General features: G+C 45.0%; 1 protein-coding gene across 7 annotated transcripts in view; it reads left to right on the forward strand.

The window, feature by feature from the left end:
* The window catches only part of UIMC1 (ubiquitin interaction motif containing 1), a 38,685-nt gene that overhangs the window by 3,946 nt on the left and 16,609 nt on the right, over positions 1–18,130 (forward strand). For 6 of the 7 annotated variants that reach the window (XM_030458854.1, XM_030458859.1, XM_030458860.1 and 3 more), the window contains exons 2-6: positions 408–565; positions 7,582–7,672; positions 12,700–12,824; positions 13,159–14,286; positions 17,780–17,844. In XM_030458854.1, coding sequence (XP_030314714.1) covers positions 416–565; positions 7,582–7,672; positions 12,700–12,824; positions 13,159–14,286; positions 17,780–17,844 — 1,559 coding nt within the window. In that variant the 5' untranslated portion in view covers positions 408–415. The remainder of the gene's footprint in view (positions 1–407; positions 566–7,581; positions 7,673–12,699; positions 12,825–13,158; positions 14,287–17,779; positions 17,845–18,130) is intronic. The other variant, XM_030458858.1, reaches the window with a different exon arrangement.

Genomic DNA, 18,130 nt, shown 5'->3' on the forward strand with positions numbered 1-18,130 from the left:
TGCACCAGGATGGTGAAGCTGTGGGGATGAGGAGATGGAGCTTGATGTTATGTTGGAGGGTGGGAGACCATGAGGTGATGCTTTGGATCATTTGCTGAGGAGCTTTAGCAGGAGAAGCTTAAGAGTAAAGCCTCATTGCTTTGGAGCAAGGGCTTTTGGAGTGGCTTTGGTCTGTGTAGCTGTTCCCCTGAAACCTCTTTTTAGCAATCAGCTGTAATAAAGTATTCTTACCTAGATGAGTGGTGAGTAGTACGTGTGGCTCCCAGTAATGGTAAATCCACCAGGCTTTGTAATAAGGTTCCAGTGTCTAGGGTAATTTGCTTAAAATCAGCAAAGAAAGGATGGCTGTTAGGGTCAATATAAATCAGAAGGAAACAAATGGCTTTTAATATTTCCCTTCGTTTCAGAGTGAAGGATGCCGAGGAAGAAGAAGCCCACAGAGGGCCTGGACTCTCGAGGTCAGGATGGGGAGGAAGAGGAGGAAGAGAAGAGGAAGCCAGCTGATAACAAGAAGAAACGTAGTTTTGTGGATGCGTTTATCGTTATATCTGACAGTGATGGAGAGGTCAGTGCTGGGCCCTGCTGCTGCCAGAGTGTCCCACCACATCTGTGCTGGGGTCAGGCTCTGCACAGAGGGTATTGTGCCATTCCTTTTCTTACATATGAGATGAATCAAATCCTATTTGACTAGAAAATGAATGGTGTGCTTCCCGAGTGTGAGTTATGAGTCTGGGATTTGATAACCAAATCCTCTCAGAACTGAATTTGAAACGTAATTTAAAAGTAACCTTTCTTCAATCCCTTTACAAATCTTTTTTTTCGTAATTTTTATTTGATTGATTTTCAGCTAAACCACAGAAACATGATTTTTGTATTACGTGCAAATAGATAAGAAAATGATTCAGAACACAGGCTTGTGACTAGCTCAGACACAGCTGGTGTCTGGTAAACTGATCCTGAATAACAGAAGCTTGAATTTTTAACCCATTTCATAGGCTATAAAGGTGAACTGCAGTGTGGGTGCGCCTGGCTGAGACATTAAGGCTCAGATCAGTGATCCCTAACATTGTCTCACAAACATCAGCCTTGCCCTGAAAGACTGAAATGTCTCTGTCTGTTATGCTGGCATTGGGAAGTGTGCAGGAACTCCCGCCTGAGGGAAACCCAGCACCCTGGGAATCAGTCTTTAACTTGAGGTACACGAGAGGAAACAATATTAGGATAGTTTTTTTATATACGACTGTTAAAGCTTTGCTCTTACTTGATGGAGATTGGGGATCCTAAGCTGCTTTTTGTAATTCCACCATTTTCAAAAGCATTTCAGTTCACTCCCAAGCTGTAGATCTTAAATCAAGCCCTGCATCTGCAGCGTGCTTCTTTACAATAAGGCGATTATCATTTGAGGAGGGGAAAAGCACTAGAAATAAACAGTAAGAAGCTGTAGGGCAAATTATATTGGATGTTTTTTCTTCACATTGTCTGAGTTCTTTCCCATTGGGAAATTCCCTGAAAGAAATGGAACATATGGCAGTAATAGTTCAGTGGGGTTAAACCCTTAGCTCTGCAATATGCTAAGTTAACTTCAGATGTCTGCTGCATCACTGGCCTTTATTGTGAAACCTATAAGGAAAAAAGAAGTCAGCAGCTCTAAGAGCTGCTGCAGTACATAAAAGATCAGGACCTGTTATTGTCTGCAATTATTCATCTCAATGTGCACGTATCTGAAAAAGGGGAAACAAATGTCTCTTAAAACACATCTATAAAAAGGTTAGGCTCCCTGACTGTTCTCTAAGTTTGTCTATAAACAATAAATTCTGATGGCATAATCGGTCATATTACAGAAAAGGATATGCTCAGAGAGGCCGTTAAAGAGCCAATTAGGTTCTGTTTAAGTGACAACAGTTCAGTCAGTTGAATGAGTGGATTTATTCAGTTCTGTCTCTTTTTGTGAGTCATCAGCTTCCAGATCCAGTGCCACAGTCTCTTGTCATGTTGTTTTCTACAAAATCAAACCCAAAAATGTGATTTACTTGGGATCTCAAAATAAAAAAAAACTGTCTGGCTTCTGTAACTGTCTCAGCTCTTCAGTGTACATCAAGTTGAATTTCAATTTCAAACCTTGTAACTGTTGTTCTTGCTCTAGTAGGACCTTGTTATGTGTTCAAGAAGAGGTGTGGGAAGCTCAGATCAATAGCAATTTTAGAGAACAATATATTCTCAATTAATCTTGCATCTGTTAGGCCATGGTTCCTCATGAATCAAAAGCTACAAGGACAATTTGGGCATCATTGATTCAATGGCTTTCTTCCTTGGCAGTCTCTTGGCAGGTATCTATAGAACAAGTCCCTGGTTCTGCTTCCAGACCAGCAGATCTTGTAGCAGCTGCACCTGGAAAGCCTCCAGCTTCTCACTTTTGATGATCTTTGGCAGGCTGCCTCTCCCAGGAATTTTTCAGTCATGCTGGATTATCAAGCTCATCCATGTTATTTTGCCAAGTTTTCTTTTTTTGCTCATGTCTATGCTGCTGCAGAGTTGCATCAGAAGGAAGTTTTCTGGACATGGGGCTTTCTGATGTCTGCTATCTAATTCTGGATCCAGAAAACACTTCTCTCATTTTGGAAAGGGTCAGATAGAATAAGAGCAGTCTCTCTGGCCATGTGTAAACAAGAGGAGATGACCTTTGTGCTCACTGTGTCTGAAAATGCTGACATGATGAATTAGTCAAGTGGTTCCTGTCTTCTCCAACCATTTAAACCTTGTGGGGAATTTGGCTGCCCATACCAGAAGGTGGGTGGTCATTCACAAATACACAATATTTCTAATAGTGCCCACAATAGGTGTCTCCAAGCATAGCAACTTCTGGTCAGTCTCATGAGCCTCCTTCTTCAATTAGGCTGTTGATAAAGACTCTTTGACCACCAAAGTTTTCTGAAGCCATGTCTAAAAGATGATTGTCATCTCATATTAGACCTGGCCAAGCATGAGGATTGAGCACAGCCAGAGGCCCAGTAGTTGTGCTAACCTGCCTGTCTCATCTGCAGCCTTCAGTGCAGCTGATCCATAAATGCTGCTGATCTTGTATGGGACTTCTTGGAAGGGTCTGTTTTTCCTTAATAGATCCTCTGGGAGATCTGAGTACCTGCTTCCACTTGTAGATTTTGCATGAAGTCTCACAGGTTCTTTCTGCCAGATCCATCAGCTCTGCTGGCCTTTGAGGAATGAGACAGGACAAGATGGTGCCATCTATTTCTGCATGGTATCCAGGGCCTGTTGTCCCTTTGGTGTGGAACATCCCTTTGCCAGAGTATCCCAGTGTTTGGAGGTACTCACAGTCTGGGTAAATAGCAGCATGTGTTGATGTTCCAGGTCAGATGTTTGCTTTGGTAGGAAAAGGGAGGTGTCTTTGAGCATCAACTGGAATACCTGGCCACCATCCTCTCCTGTCCTCCATCAGCTGAGGCAGTGAGCATTTTGTTTTGGCACCAGGAGTGGCCTGAGGGAGCTCTTGATATGGAGAAGGTGGTGCTGGAAGCATCCCAGCTAGAATGGCAATACCCACCTCACACTGCTGACCATCTGATCAAAGCAGAGTCACGTTAAGTACTGCTGCAGCACCCCACTGTCCCCATGGGCTCTGCTGTGGTACCGAGGGATCTGGTGCCTCCAGTTCCCAGAGGAAAATGTAGTGTGCATGTGTTCCCAAGGAGGCTCAGCAGCTCTGCTGTGCTCGCTCCTCAGAAATCAGGTTGATCTGAATCCAGGTCTCTCACACCCCAGTAAAAGCCCTTTTTCCACAGAGGCCTCCCTCCTGTGTGTCAGTATTTACATGTCTGGCACAAACCCTGTTGTGTCTCCTTGCTGAAGTCTCCACTTTCAGCAGGTCCATTCTAATGAACGGAAAGACGGAGCAGAACTGAAACAGAATCTGAACTGAAGTCATAGACTAATAAAATAGGGTGTGATATTAATTTCAGCAGCAGCCTTGGTTAGAGCCAAATGTGGCACTTTCAGCATCTAATTGGCTTTTAAAAATAAATCAGTCTGTTTTTCATCTGCATATTTCCCATGTAGGACGTATGTTTGGATGTGCCCTATTGTTTGATGGTCCCAACTGCTGTTGAGCGATAAAATTACTCAGACCTTTTGACTTTGCAGTCTGCACTGTTACGTATGAAGACATTCTTCTGTAGCCTTTACTTCCCTGACCCATCAGAAGCTGTTTTCTGTGGTTTATGGTGTGGGTTTGAAGGAGCAGGATGTGGGAGGCTGGCTACTGGCTTCCATTTATGGGCTTTTAGAAGCGAGTGGAGCTGTATCTTTTTCTGCTGGTGGAGTCAGGTTCTCTTAAGTATGTGCAAAAACATTCTTAAAATGGGAATTTGTTTTCATGCTGTATGGTGAAACCAAACAGATTAAAAAAACAAGGAGGATGAATAGTGGCTGCCTTTCACTAAATGTGTAGGGAACTTTGGGAACCTGTCTTTTTCTTGATTTGTGTACAATACTGACAATGAAATTGCTCATAAGAGAACATCATAAATTAAACTGTGGAACCTGACACAAGGGAAGAGAATTTGGATTCCTTCTGGCCATGATGCTTTATATTGACAGCAAAGGAGGGGAGATGCTATCCAGGCTGGCACTGAGCAGAGGTGTGGAGTTCCCATCTCGCCTCCGCTGTAATGATTAGTTTCTCTTGGAAGTTGTATCTTGGAAATGACCTTGTAACTAAGAGCACTGGCTACAGTTTGGGAATATTTTAATTGATTAAGATTATTTTTGGACTAGTGATCTTATTAGAAAGGCAGTTGGTTGAGTGGCCTCCTGAGTTCCTATTATCCTTGTAGACAGATGAGCATTAAAAGGTTGGGTCAGAAAGAGCAAGCCCTGTTGTCTTCTCTGAATTTTTTTGGCCCCTTCTGTTTCTACCATGCCTCCATTTATGCAGAGCACTTTGGGGCCTGCGGGGCTTTCTCCCAGCAGAGGTACAAACAGCCATAAATTCTAATTAAAAGGTATGCTTTATTTTCTGGGTTTTAAAAATAAAGAAGATTTAAGAATTCTTGGGATTGAGATGTGTGTATATTTTGGCCCATCAGGATTAATTGGATTTGCTTCAGCAGTTTGCTGTACCGTGGCTCTTTGGTAGAATGCTGCAAAGCAATTTAAATCTCTCTCTCAAATGTATGAGGTTCATACAACACGTGTCCTGCAATAATTTTGCTCCTGCCACTGCTGTAAATGTCGAGATTCTTTTTCTTCCCCAGCACAGGGAGCTGAGGCATGTACTTGGCTGTGGAATGAAGCTGGGCAGCTCAATCAGCACTGGGCATGCTGTTCCCCTTCAAAGCCCCAGAGGTGTTTGAGCCCCATCTTGTCCTATGGTGCATATTGCAGATGTGTGTCTCTGTCCACAGAGCAGACACTGGCAGCTGTGGAAAGTTTGGTGTGCTCATAAATCACATCTGTGCCCTAGAAGAGAGCTGCAGATGAGAGTGTCAGGGTTGACCTTCTGGCAAGTGCAAGAATGATGCGGGGAAGATTGATGCCTGGAGAGAAGAGCTGGGGATTTACAGAACCTGCTAGGATTAAACTGCCCCTGTCTTAAGCTGGAGTAGGTTTAGCACTGTTAGACAGAGCTTTGGGTGAAAGTGAGTGAGCTGTTGTTTAACCTTTTTCAGCATGAAATCCTAGAGCATGATCCTGGTGGAATCCCACAGATCATTCCCCACTCCCTTTGGTGTGAGCTGCCCACAAGGTCAGCATGGAGCTGCCTCTGCAGACCAAGGGCAGGGCCTCAGGCAGGGCAGTTCAGAGTAGGAGAACCTGTGGCTTAGGGAAAGCTGCAGAGAGGGGCGATGTTCCAGGGCCCTGGAAGGAGAGCATTTTACCTGCTGAGTGTGAGCTAGACAGGCTTAGAAGTAGAGAGCATCCATCTTTTAAGAAGAGAGAATCTGGCTGTGAAGCAGCCTTTTGGAGACACAGCAGCAGATCTTAGAAACATGGTACCAAAACCATGCTGGGCAGGGAAGAGAAGGAATTGGACAAAGGAAAAACCCTTAGGTGCATGAGTGTGTGTGTGTGTGTGTATAGACTTGCTAAGCCTGCTCACTGCTTTGTGAGCTGATTGTTAAATCAGTGGAAGTGAGGAATGGTTGTACGTATTAGGGCAGGTAAAAGCTGTAATGTATTAGGGTTTCAGGAAACCACTTAATAGTACGTCTTGCAAATTCTTAGTTGGATAAATAATTCAATTTGGTCTAGATAGTAACATTCCTGGATTGAAATCCTGCTAAAAGACTGTCAGCAAAAGCTGGTGATGAATTGAAGAGAGGCTCATTTGGGGGAGATGTACAGCTGAGGGCAAGAGGATCAATATTAGGTCTGTGTGTGTTTTAACATCCTCATTAATGATTTGTAGGAAGGAGCAAGTGGTGTAAATACATTAATAAAATCAACAGATAACACTAATACTGGAGATGGCTTTGAACAAAACTCAGCATGGAGGTGGAGTCCAAAGGATTTCACAGGTTCAGAAACACAGGCAGTGGACAGTAGAAGTTAATGACACTTGCAAAAGGTTATACTGCTTATTTTCTTTAAACCAGCACAAGCCACGTGCCCCACCTTGAAGCCACTGTCCTGGTGCAGGAGGTGATGTGAGGCACAAACATGTACCCAGTTTGCTATGACTCATGGACAGCAAAACCAACCACAGCAGGTGGAGGTCTGGGAAGCCCCTTCCTGGCCTGGTGTGGGTGTCTGCCTTGAAACACAGGGTTTGATTCTAATTCTACCTGATTTAGAGAGGTAAATTGGAAGGGGTCCAGCAGCAGCCCTCCGTATTGTGTATGTCCTCGCTTAAGCTGTTAGGGCAGCAAGTTGCATAAATGTGTGCCAATTTAGCCTGTGACCATTCTTGTTGCAGTCTGTGTGTTTAAAGCAGCATGCATTTTGATTTCTGGTATGGGTATTGTTCCTGGAGCCCTCAAGATGACAAATTTCTCAAGTATTTGATCTTCAAAAATGAAACCCTTGTGGCCATACGATGGGAGCATAGCACCAGGAGTAAGTACAGCCTGGGTACTGCTGCCCTTGGGGGCATTAGTGTGGTCCCCGAAAATGGCTTGGATTCAGGTTCTGGTCACCTGAAACTGTCTGGGCAGGGCACTGGAAGCTGTGTGTTAGGAAACATTCCTGGCTTACAGGTGTGCAGTGTTCAGTTATAAAAAGGTTTTGTTTTTCTGTTTTGAGTGCTTACAAATAAAATGTTTTAGCAAGGCCAAGCAAATTCTCTTTAAAATCATGGGCAGCAGGTGCAGTGCATGGTGGTGACTGGCATGAAGTCTATTGTCTGTCCTACTTCTCTGTTTATGTCAGTCTGTAACTCTTTTTTGCTCGTTATGCTTATCACACAGCTTTTAATAGTTACAGAGTGTGCTTGAATTATGTTTGAAATTCAAATTTCACACAAACAGAGGCTTGTTCTTGAACCAGTGTTTGTGTTTGAGTAGTGGGGGTAGGGAGCTGGTAGTGTTTCTAACATGTTGTATGCACTCACCATTTTTTTTTCCATTACAGCAGGAGCCAAAGGAAGAGAGTGGATTGCAACAGAAGAGAACAAAACAGCAGCTGGATAGAACGAAGTTTGCTGCTAAAAGAAAAATTGCACGTAGGTCTTCAGTGTGGGGTTGGGGAATTAGGCTGATGCTGAGCAGCTTCTGCTGTTCATGTTAGAGATCATTTCCCTTGCAGAAAGGCTGTGGTGTGGCTGGGGATGCACAGCTCTTGGAGAAGACCCCTCTCAGGGGTAAAACTCTCCTTTCTGAATAGGCAGACCGCCAATTGTTTTCTCCCCAGGTGGCATGTATGCAGACTGCTGCACGTCCAAAATAAGTGTATGAGGGTGTCAGTACATCACCAAGTTTCAAAATTGGTTGAAGCAGATCTTAAAGCACTGTCAGTCACAAACTGCTTTCCTGTTCAGGCCCCTCTGCTGCTGTCTTTCCCTGAAACATCATGATGCTCTGACCCTGCAGTCACAGCTCAGGAAAGATCTGAGTCGGAGCTGACAGTGCTCTGAAGTCATCTGCTCATAGAGTGGGGGCAGCCAGAGAAGCCAGCAACATTGGGCATCAGAAGGAAGGGTGTTAAGAGCAAAAGATTTGTTTTACATCATTTTGCTGTTACATAAGTTGTTGGTGCACCTACATCAACAGCACTGCTTGCAGTTTTGGTCTCAGCATCTCAAGGACATGGTGGTACTCAAGCCATAAAGGAGATGGAGCAGCCTGGGGCTGCTTTATTAAGGGAGGAAGGTGGGATCAAAGTTCACATGAGGAAGGCAGTGCCTCAGCTGAACACAGAGCTGTTTACCAGCTCCTACAGCCAGGGTGCAGTCAGTAGAAATAGCAGGAGATAGATGGGTTGAAAACGGGTGAAGGAAAGTCATGCTTCACACATCAGGTAGTGAACTCCTGGAAGTTGCTGTTACAGGAGGTTATGGAGGCGTCAGCTTTAAGAAGAGTTTAAATGTGTTCATGGACAATAGGTGTATAAACAGATGCTAAAGACTGGGACATTCCAACTCATATTCTGCAAACAGGATTTCTGAATGCTGGCGATGTACAAGCAGAAGCATCCACTGAGCATGGCCTTCCCATACAGCACCCCGTGTTGGGGTGGCCAGGCAGGGGGGGCCATTTCTGGTGATCTGTGTTCACGTTCTTGTGCTCCACAAGGCAGTGGTCTGTCTTGCATGTTAAATTCAGAACATTTTAAAATGAGAGAAATGTATCTCCTGTAAAGCCCAAAGCAATCATGCCGGTGCTCTGCAAGCAGCAGCAGTTGGGCTTGTCAGTCCTCAGAGGGCTTGTGTGAATTAAATTGTTTTTAATAGAGGCCTGAAGCCTAAGGCCATAGCATGAAACAGCCTGGCTCTTTGTGGCAGTTGAAACCCACTGTGTGTGTCCTGTGTGAAACAAGTAAGATAGCAAAGTCAGAGATGGAGGAAGAGTTCTTTTGTTTGGTTTTTTTTTTTCTTCTTTCTCCCAAAAGAAACAGAACACTAAATAAAAGCTGAACCCCCCCCTTGGAGATGCTGTTAAAATGTGACCAAACATATGTTGCTAGGAGCAGGGAGTTGCTGAAGTTGGATGTCCTCATTGCATTGCTGACTGTGCTGGGTTTTGGGAGCTGGTGCTGTGTGAAAGGCGTTCCACGTGCTCCAGAAAGTCCATGGGAGACAGGGCCTGCTCTCTAGCCATTGTATAATGGAGAAGTTCTGCTGCCTTTCAGCTTCCTTTTCTTGTTTTGTTTTGTTTGTTTGTTTTTGTTTAAAAAATGCAAGTCTGCCTCCTCACAATGCAGGTTGGAGGTGCCTGGCACCTCAGTTGGAGAGTGGTCACTTGTTTAAGCAGGTGTGAAGGTGGAGCTGTTCTCTCATTTATGGAAAGCTATAATTAGACTTCTGGTGTTTGCTTTGAGGCAAGTTAAGGCTTGAAGTAGTAATTGTTTTTCCCTGTGTCTTTAAGTTATTTGAATTGCAAAGCAAATTGGTCTTTTTGTAAAGGTTTGGTGCTTCTGGGTAGAGCAGGTTTTCTCTTCAAAACTGGAAAATTTCCTATATTTGCAGGCTCTGGTTTTAAAGTGTGTCCTCCCATTTTTGATTTGTTGTGGTTTTATTCATTTTAACCTAAAGCCGTAACTATAATCTATCTGTGACTTTTCATCCTGACAGGGTAAATGGAAATACAAAACCTAAAGAAGTCTCTTTTTCCAGAGGAGGTCACATTTGAATGTGTTTACTGTAATTGCACTTGGGATATGTGGGTATACTGAGATCCTGCGTTTCCATTATTTTTGAGTAAATCTCTTATTAGTAAGTGTTAGAACTACAACTAGTTGGTTTTTGCATCTAATTCACTTTGCAAATGTCAAAATAGAACATAAATCGCTTAGCAAATTGCTGTATTAGCATTTAAAAAGGCTCTGAAATGGTTTAATTTGTTTAGGGCTGCAATGTCTTAAGAACAGTTTCTCCCTGACCCCTCCTTCCCATCTGGGGGTTTCTTGCATGTGCTGGTCCCAGGAGAGGTGCTGGGATTTTGTGCTTCATGGGGATGGATGTGTGGCGAGTAGCTTTTGGAGTGCGAGATGCAGAATTCCCAGCTGGAGATTCCAGTGCTTCCCCACCCAGCAGTGGGAATGGGCTTCTACCAGGCGTGTGGTGTGCATGAGCTGAGCCTAAGGGAGTGTTTCTGTCCAGATGGAGAGGGCTTGTTCCTCCCAAGGCTGCAGGAGCCCCGGCCCTACTGGCACTCCAGGGGTCTGCTTGCACACACCTGTCAGGGACTAACACAACACCTTGGATTTCTAATAATTGTAAATTATGACCTGTGCAATTAACATGAAGTTCAGTAAAATTCATGGTGCTGAGAGATAATCAGTTGTGGAGCACAAAATACTGTAAGCTCTGGACCACTTTGCTTAAAGCAGGTCAAGTCTCCTGGAAGATGTGAGCAAAGCTGCTCTTTCCCCACCAGGTGTATTTAAGTTTGAGATATCTTTGCCTCTGCAGCACCTACTCAACTGGAATGTGCACTAAGTGCATCTTGTTTGTCACTGGTTTCTTTGCCAGAGGCAGCATTTGTCTGGCACATTCTCTGTCCCCAGAGGGGAAATTGCTGTGCCAGGGAGGGAGCAGAAAACAAAATGTACAGTAGTAACTTGCCAAGAAATGTTTCTTTGTATTAAGCTTCATGGATGTTGATAGCCTGAACTGGTGAACACTCTGGCCCCCGATTTAATTTAAGCACGTGGAAAGTCTTGTGTTATGGGGCACTGATCATGTGCAGCAGTTTTCTTGCACATGTCAGAGTTTGCAGCATCTGGCCTGATTGCTGTGGTGGTTCATGCAGGGAAACAAATCGGCACATACTTACTGAATGCTTGGGAGGTGCTTGGTATTGCTGAAATGCTGTGTATTGCTGCTGTTCTTGTGGATGGGAGCCTTCTTCATACACTGGTTGTGTGCCTTCCATTAAGGATGCATTTCTTTTTTTTCCTTTGTCCCTTCTGGCTGTAACATCACAGAGTGACTTTGTCCAAGGACAAAAGATCCCCATGAGCCCTGAGTGCACTGCAGTCTGCCTTCACTTCAACCTCTTAATTTTTTTACAGAAAAAAAAAAAAGGGAACAAAAAAACCCACAACCTAAAGCTAAGTGCTGATTTAGTAGGACATGTAAAGGAATCTATGGCTGGCAGAGACAGTTAAAAAATGCTTCAAATCCTTCTTATGTGACGGAGAAGCCAGCCTGCCATTAGCAAGAAGATGGGGGAAGGGCAAAGCAAAGCAAAGCAAAGCCTGCTGCTGTGTGGATGCACCTCAGTGCAGTCCTGCTGCTGTGTGGATGCACCTCAGTGCAGTCCTGCTGCTGTGTGGATGCACCTCAGTGCAGTCCTGCTGTGCTGCACAGGCTGTGCCAGGACCATTGCAATCCCAGACTGCTTCAAGGGCGGCCACGCTGCTGAATTTTGGCGGCAGGTGGTGGGATGAGGATGGGTTAGAAAATGGGAGCCTGCAGCTTCTGAATGCATCTTTATCCAGGGAAATGTCTGTCTCTGGAGCTGGCTGCAGTGAAGGCATGTTCTGTGCTTGGGTGGCCTTCCTGCCTGTTCAAATCTCATCTCTTACAGCTCTTCTAGCCCATCAGAGAGGAAGCCTTTTGCTTCATGCATGAGATGGTGCGTGCAGTATTCTGCCTGAAAGAGGGAGTGGGTTTTGAAGGAAATCTGTCAATTTGTTTTGAGTGAGAAGATGTATTTTTCAGCTCCTGAGAGTGCTGTTGAGTTGTTTTCCAAGCTGCACTCTGTTCTGCTGGCATCGTGTATTTTAAGCATAGTGAAAGTGTTGGATTGAGTCTAAGTAAATAAGTGTTTTCTGCTTTGTTTCTAAATGGCCAGTCTCTGCTTCTGGTTTGCGAGAAATATTTCAGGAAGAAATTTCCTGCTGAAATAGCAGTTAGAACTGTAGGAAACCTGTTTCCCATGCATGACTGCCTTAGTGATGCAGTGGAGTGGTGATGTGAGCAGAAGGGGGATGTATGCATGTGAAAGATCCTCTATAATACCACTGAGCAAGTGGTATTATAACATTATCATCCACAGAGCTTTCCACATGCAGCTCAGGGTGAACATCATGTAGCTCTTTTGCTCTTGGATGGTTCTCCTATGGTATTGCAGGTATCTGCATATCAGAAGGCAGTGAGACATGCAGTTTGGCTAGTAACAAAGTCTATTAGAAATGTGTTCTTTATCCTGCCTTGCTGCTCAGCCTATTTGATATAAAATGGGAACACTTTAGAAGTCTGTTGTCTTCCCCACTCCTTAACATGTGTTCTGCAGCTGTACAGTGCCTTGTTTGGTGAGGGTAAAAACAGATATCCCACTGTAGTTCTGTGCCCAGGGAGTTGTAGTTTAGATTGGCGTAGAAACCTTAACTGAAGTTCCTGACTTGGGTTACCTTTTTCATTTAGTGTTGCCTGCCACCTTTTCAGGAAAGCTGAGGTGTAGATGTTTTGCTTTGCATTCCTTCTGGGGAGGTGGGACCCTTGGTCATCTACCCCAACGTCTTGGGTACATGTTGGTATTCACATAAACCTGCAGCTCTGACATTTCCCGTTTCCTCCTACTGCAGAGATGACTGAAGAGGAACAGTTTGCACTGGCCGTGAAAATGAGTGAGCAAGAAGCCAGACAAGTGAACTTTCAGGAAGAGGAAGAGGAGGAGCTCTTGAGGAAGGCCATTGCTGAGAGCCTTAATGTAAGTGCACTTCGGTGAAGAGGCTTACTAGGGTTCTTCAGCAATGCTGCTTTCTGTGCTTTGCCACAGTGCCTAAAAGACAGTTCTAATGGGGGCCTCACTGTTTTCAGTGTGAGCTGGAACTACAGCAGCTGCAGAATGGTTGTTTTGTGCCATTCCTAGTGAGAGAGGTGTATGAAGTCTAACCTCAGCTGTACTGTATTATGGGGTACACAGTTCTGACTGGGAAAGGGATCTGCAGTCCAGATGGCTGCCAGTGTTCTTGGGGAGCCCCCTGGAATGCTCTGCTGATAGAGAACACATCTCTTGAACAAATCAACCTCTTATTTTTCAGAGCTGTCAGCCCTCAAACTCCTCTGATGCGACCCCTCAGTTATCTGCAGAAGTGCTGGGCATACGAGGCCAAAGCCAACCCACTGGGAAAGAAGGCTCTGAGATCCTGGGAGGTCTGGCTCTTTGCCCTGACACCCCGTGCTCTGAGAGCAGCTCCCACTCGCAGAGCACCAGAGCTGATGGGAATGGACAGATGGATGTCGCCCGGAGCCCCCTGGTAGTGTTGAGGAGGTTAAGCCAGGAAATTGTTGAAAGCTCACTAATATCCAGCATAATTGTGTCTCCGGGGAAGGGCCAGCCTGTGACAAGGTCAAGCGAAAAGCCTTTCTCACCAGCAAAAAGTGATTCTGGTAACGTGTTACCCAGCACACTTGGAGAGGATCTCAACTCTTTGAGCCCCACCTTTGGCAGGGTGACTTCAGGCTCCTGGCGACTGGCACCTCGGAGACTGTTCACAAGCTCCCCCAGCTCTTCTGAAGCAGCAGGCTGTGAACCAAAAGAGCAGCCCCTGCCCTGCATTGGCCATTCTGCAGGAGAAGCCAGTGCCGGGAGCTCAGCCACACTCTGGAAGAGCTGGACCACAGAACAGTGTGGCAGCCCCAGGAGGAGTGGTGGAGGAGCAGGTACCCCCAGAGCCTGTGTTTCCACAGAGCAAGCAGAGCAGAACAAGGTGTCTGGCAGTACCCCTGAGCTTTGCTTGCTGAATGTGGCAGAGGAGAAGCACAAGCAGGAGGAGGTGAGAGACACAGTGCACTATTACTGGGGCATCCCCTTCTGCCCCAAAGGGGTGGACCCCAACCAGTACACCAAAGTCATCTTGTGTCAGCTGGAGGTTTACCAGAAGAGCCTGAAGCAGGCTCAGAGGCAGCTATTGCATAAGAAGGAGTTTGGAAACCCGGTTGTGCCGAGTTCTTCCTTGAGCCAAAATGAGCTTGGGAAAGGAGAACAAACAAGCAGGGAGAACGGGATTGTTAATGATACAGAAGATGGAGACCCAAATGGGCAGAAGGAGTCTGAGAGCAACACCTGGCTTCTCCTTTCAAAGAGGAGAGACGCAGAGAGTCCAGGGCACAGCATGGAGGAAAAGAACTCCACTTCTGATGATGAACCAACCACCAGCTACTGCCAGGTAAGAGCTTTGCTGCTGCGCAGTCCCACTCTTCTGTCTATTTTAGGTTTCAGTCCCTTCTGCAAAGCAGGCATTGCTGTTAAATGCTCGCCTTAAATTTAGGGACTTCCTCTCCTAGCCATAGAGCTTACAGTGAAAGAGAGAGGAAAAGTGTAAAGGCTGAGCTCACAAATGACAGGGGCCATCATGCAGCCTGGCAGTCGTCCATTAATGCACCACTGAGAAAGACTTCCAGCTGACTTGTCCTTCTCTAAAGGGTGTAGCCTGTCAGTGTCTCAGATTAGTGAGCAGAGAGATGATGCTGACTACTGCCAGCTCTGTTAAACCAGCTTATAAACCCATGGCCTTGTGGGGAGCTCTGTGTTTTCCATCTTGGACAGAAATGTGGCTTTTGTCCTTGCAGCACAGCCTCCTCTCCTTTTTGCACCTACAAGTTCCTCTGCATCTGTACAAGCTTCACCCTTGCGAATTCTCTTTTCCTTTGTGAGTGCTCTTTTCCCTCATGGTTCTGCAGTTGTGGCCAGGAAAGCCTCTGCATTCTGCCTGCTCAGGGTGATCTGTCATCTCAGCAGTGTCATTGTCCTTGTTCTGGTGGTTGAGCACCTTCTCTCCAGCTCGCTTGTTGGGTCTGCTCGACGCTAGGTGTCAGCCAGCTTCTGTCTCCATCAGGGCTCTCTTCTTGGAGCGGAAGGCAGCTTTCTGTCACTGCTAAGTTTAAACAGATTGCTAGTCAGATGAAGTATTTATTACTGCTGTATTTTAGGTTTGTGTCAGCCTTTTCCAACCCTCATTTTTCATAATGACTTCACTCCCAGATCATTGTATAACTTTATCTTCTCTATGACTGAAGCCTCAGCTCTGTTGTTCCTGTTTTCAAGTGTATTTGATCATTTACCCTGGTGTTAGAAAGATACTTAACTTGTTTTGTGATATTTATATTCTGTCTTGTAATATTGAATGCTTAGGAAAAATGTCATGTCTGCATTTTCTGGTTGCAGAAGAAATGCAGAGCAGCCTGAGCTGAAATGTGACTTTTCATGACAGTGCTTTGGCTTGAGTTTAGCAGATACAGATTTAAAGAAGCATTAGAGGTGACCTGCAGAGGAAAGAGATTTGTACCCTTTTTAATTTATTTAGAATAGATATAAAAGACTTGAAAGGATCTTAAGGCAAACCTGTTTTTTTTCCCTTCTGTTTCTTTGGGAATGAAGGTGTTATCCTCAAAGATTGAGCTGATTGCAGGTCTGTGGAGGTGTATACTAAAGCTCTTGGAAAGCTACAGCAGCTGGGAAAGGCATGAACTTTTAATCAGCACTGAAAATTGTGTGGTTTTTTTTTATATTATCCACTTAGTGCTAATAATTAATTCTTGGGGAGAAAAGAGGCTTTAATGGTGCTGAGTGGAAACTTGTAATGTGCTCATCCTGACCACAAGTGCTCTCTGAGAGCCATAATGTGTATGTAGGTGTAGTCTCTGATATTTTTAAGGTGGTAGAATACAGAAGGGGAGCAGATTTTAAAATTTCAACCTTAGCTCAAGATTTGCCAGTCTTCTTGTTACTTCAGAGAAAATAATTTCTAAGTGCCCTTTCAGCTGCCTTACCACTCCCAGCTTGAGAGGTTGCTCCCTTCTCTAGTCTCACTGTGCAGTTGCATGCTGAGGCCAGCTCAGGTGATTTACTTGCAAGATCAATATGTTTGATGTTTGCTTGTGCCCTGTCTCCATTTTTTCCTCCTATCAAATACAGTTGCACAGCAGTCGTAAAGAAGGGACCCAGAGCAGTCCTGTTCCTGGTGTGCTATATCACTGGGACACCCTTGACCCCTGTACTGCCCTGGTGTTCCCCAGTGCCACCAGAACTGCTTTGCTGTGGGAGATTTTAGGCTGCACCAAGGCTAGAAGCTATCTATGGGGACTCAAAGCTGTCCTTGAAAAAGCCTTGTACCTTGTGTTGTACCAGTGAAATGCAGATGCAGTGTTTGTGGGAACCTGCCTGTACCCCTGCTTTGAAACCCTGATCTGGAGCAGGATCTTCCACCATGGCAGTGGCCAACTGCTGCCACTGCCACCCGCAGCCAAGGGATGTTTGCACAGAGCAAATCTTGGTTGTCAGGAGCTCTCATAGCTTGTGAACCTGCACTAACGAACTTCAGTGCTAATAAAATCAGTTCTTCTGTAGCCTTTCAAATAAGGTTAGAGATTCTTGGTCTTTAAAAGATTCAGAGAGAAGAGACCCAGTTCTGGAGAGTTAGAATCTGGTGACCTGGATTAATGCTGTATCACATAACATATGTACTAGGAAAAGCAGAAACATGGCCCAGTGTTTATGACCAGGGCAGAGGCATTATTATAATACACATAATTCAGGAAAAAAAGAAATAAAAATGAGGAGGAGATGTGGTATTTTATGTTAACAGTGAGTTAGGCAGTAGAGAATTAAAGAATATATAAAACAGAATATTAGGGGGTTGGAGTCACTTTAGGGAAGTCTGTCAGGAGGCTTTGTTTTAGGGCTGCTGAGGAAGTACATGAGCCATCAAGAAATGGAGCTGATTAACATTGAAACCTGTGGTGGAAGTCAAATTCTGAGAGTTTTGAGAAAGGGGAGGAGAACTCCTTGTATTTCTTTGAAAACTGGCGTGAGAAATCATGGTCCCGATTGCAAGGACTGCTAATAAACCATTGTCATTCCACCTGATTAGAGAATGGCAAGTGTAATGGGTACACAGAAGAAGAAGAAAGGGGTCTGGGTAATGACTGGCATGTTAGCCTGACCTTGGCAGTGCATGAGGCTTTTGAACAAATTTTAAAGGAAAGAATAAGTGGAGTCATAAAGCTAAATGAAAAATTGGATAAAATGCACGTGGATTTACCAGTTGTAGATTGTGCATGTTAATCTGTTCCCTGTCTTTGATGGAACAGCTGATTTCCCAGTCAAGAAAAATGCAACAGATCTTATCAGAATGAAATTTCAGAAAGTACTTGTGGTCAAACATCAGCTGTAGCAGTTGATCAGGTCATCTCGGCTCAGACAAATAGATTTTAACTCTGGAGTATGTGAGGGCTGCTGGGGTGCTTGAGGGAGTGCAGGGGGACACTAAAAACCTCAGATTGCTTAGCTTGGCACAAATTGAGAAGAGCTATGGTTGCTGCTTACAAGTACATCAGGGTAGATGCCAGGAGCAAGGAGAGAGTGTGGAAAGTGATGGACAAGTTTGGCATAAGTAGATGGCCACAAACTGTCCAAGAACATGGCGAGGCACTAAGGTAGCAAAAAGTACTGCCAGGTGTTTTTACAGGGAGCTGCTGAAACACCTTACCAACAGGAGTGTTGGAGGCAAAAAGTTAACAAGTTCAGTATGGTTACTTAGACATTTCCAAAAATAATATGTAACAGATTGGGTGAAATGCCATGCACAAAATCTGATGACCCAGCAGATCCTGGTTAGCTGTGTACATTATCTTATATAATATTAGAATTTTCTTTTCCAGGCCTCCCAGGTGCTGCCCACAGAGGATGTCCATGAGCACAGGGAGCCCATGCAGACTGCACAGAGGTGAGGAGGGTGGTACCAGAGTGTGGGACCCACAGGCTTGCTCTGCTGATGTGGGGCCTTCTGGGCTCCTTGGAGCATTTTGGGGTGCAGTCTCACCAAAGCTTGCTGGAAAGCCTGTCTACAGTCACTGCTGTTAAGTATCCCTGGAAATACATGGCTTTGGAGCAGCGTGGGAGAGAGGTGGGACACAAACAGGGAGAAGAGATCCGTTACTCTTGTTACTTTAAAAATTGTGCAAGGAGTAACCTAGTAATTGATCCAAGGACTTGATCCTTGCCCTCTGAAG

Source organism: Calypte anna, chromosome 13 (genome assembly GCF_003957555.1).
Source record: "Calypte anna isolate BGI_N300 chromosome 13, bCalAnn1_v1.p, whole genome shotgun sequence".
In the NCBI taxonomy this organism is placed as follows: Eukaryota; Metazoa; Chordata; class Aves; order Apodiformes; family Trochilidae; genus Calypte; species Calypte anna.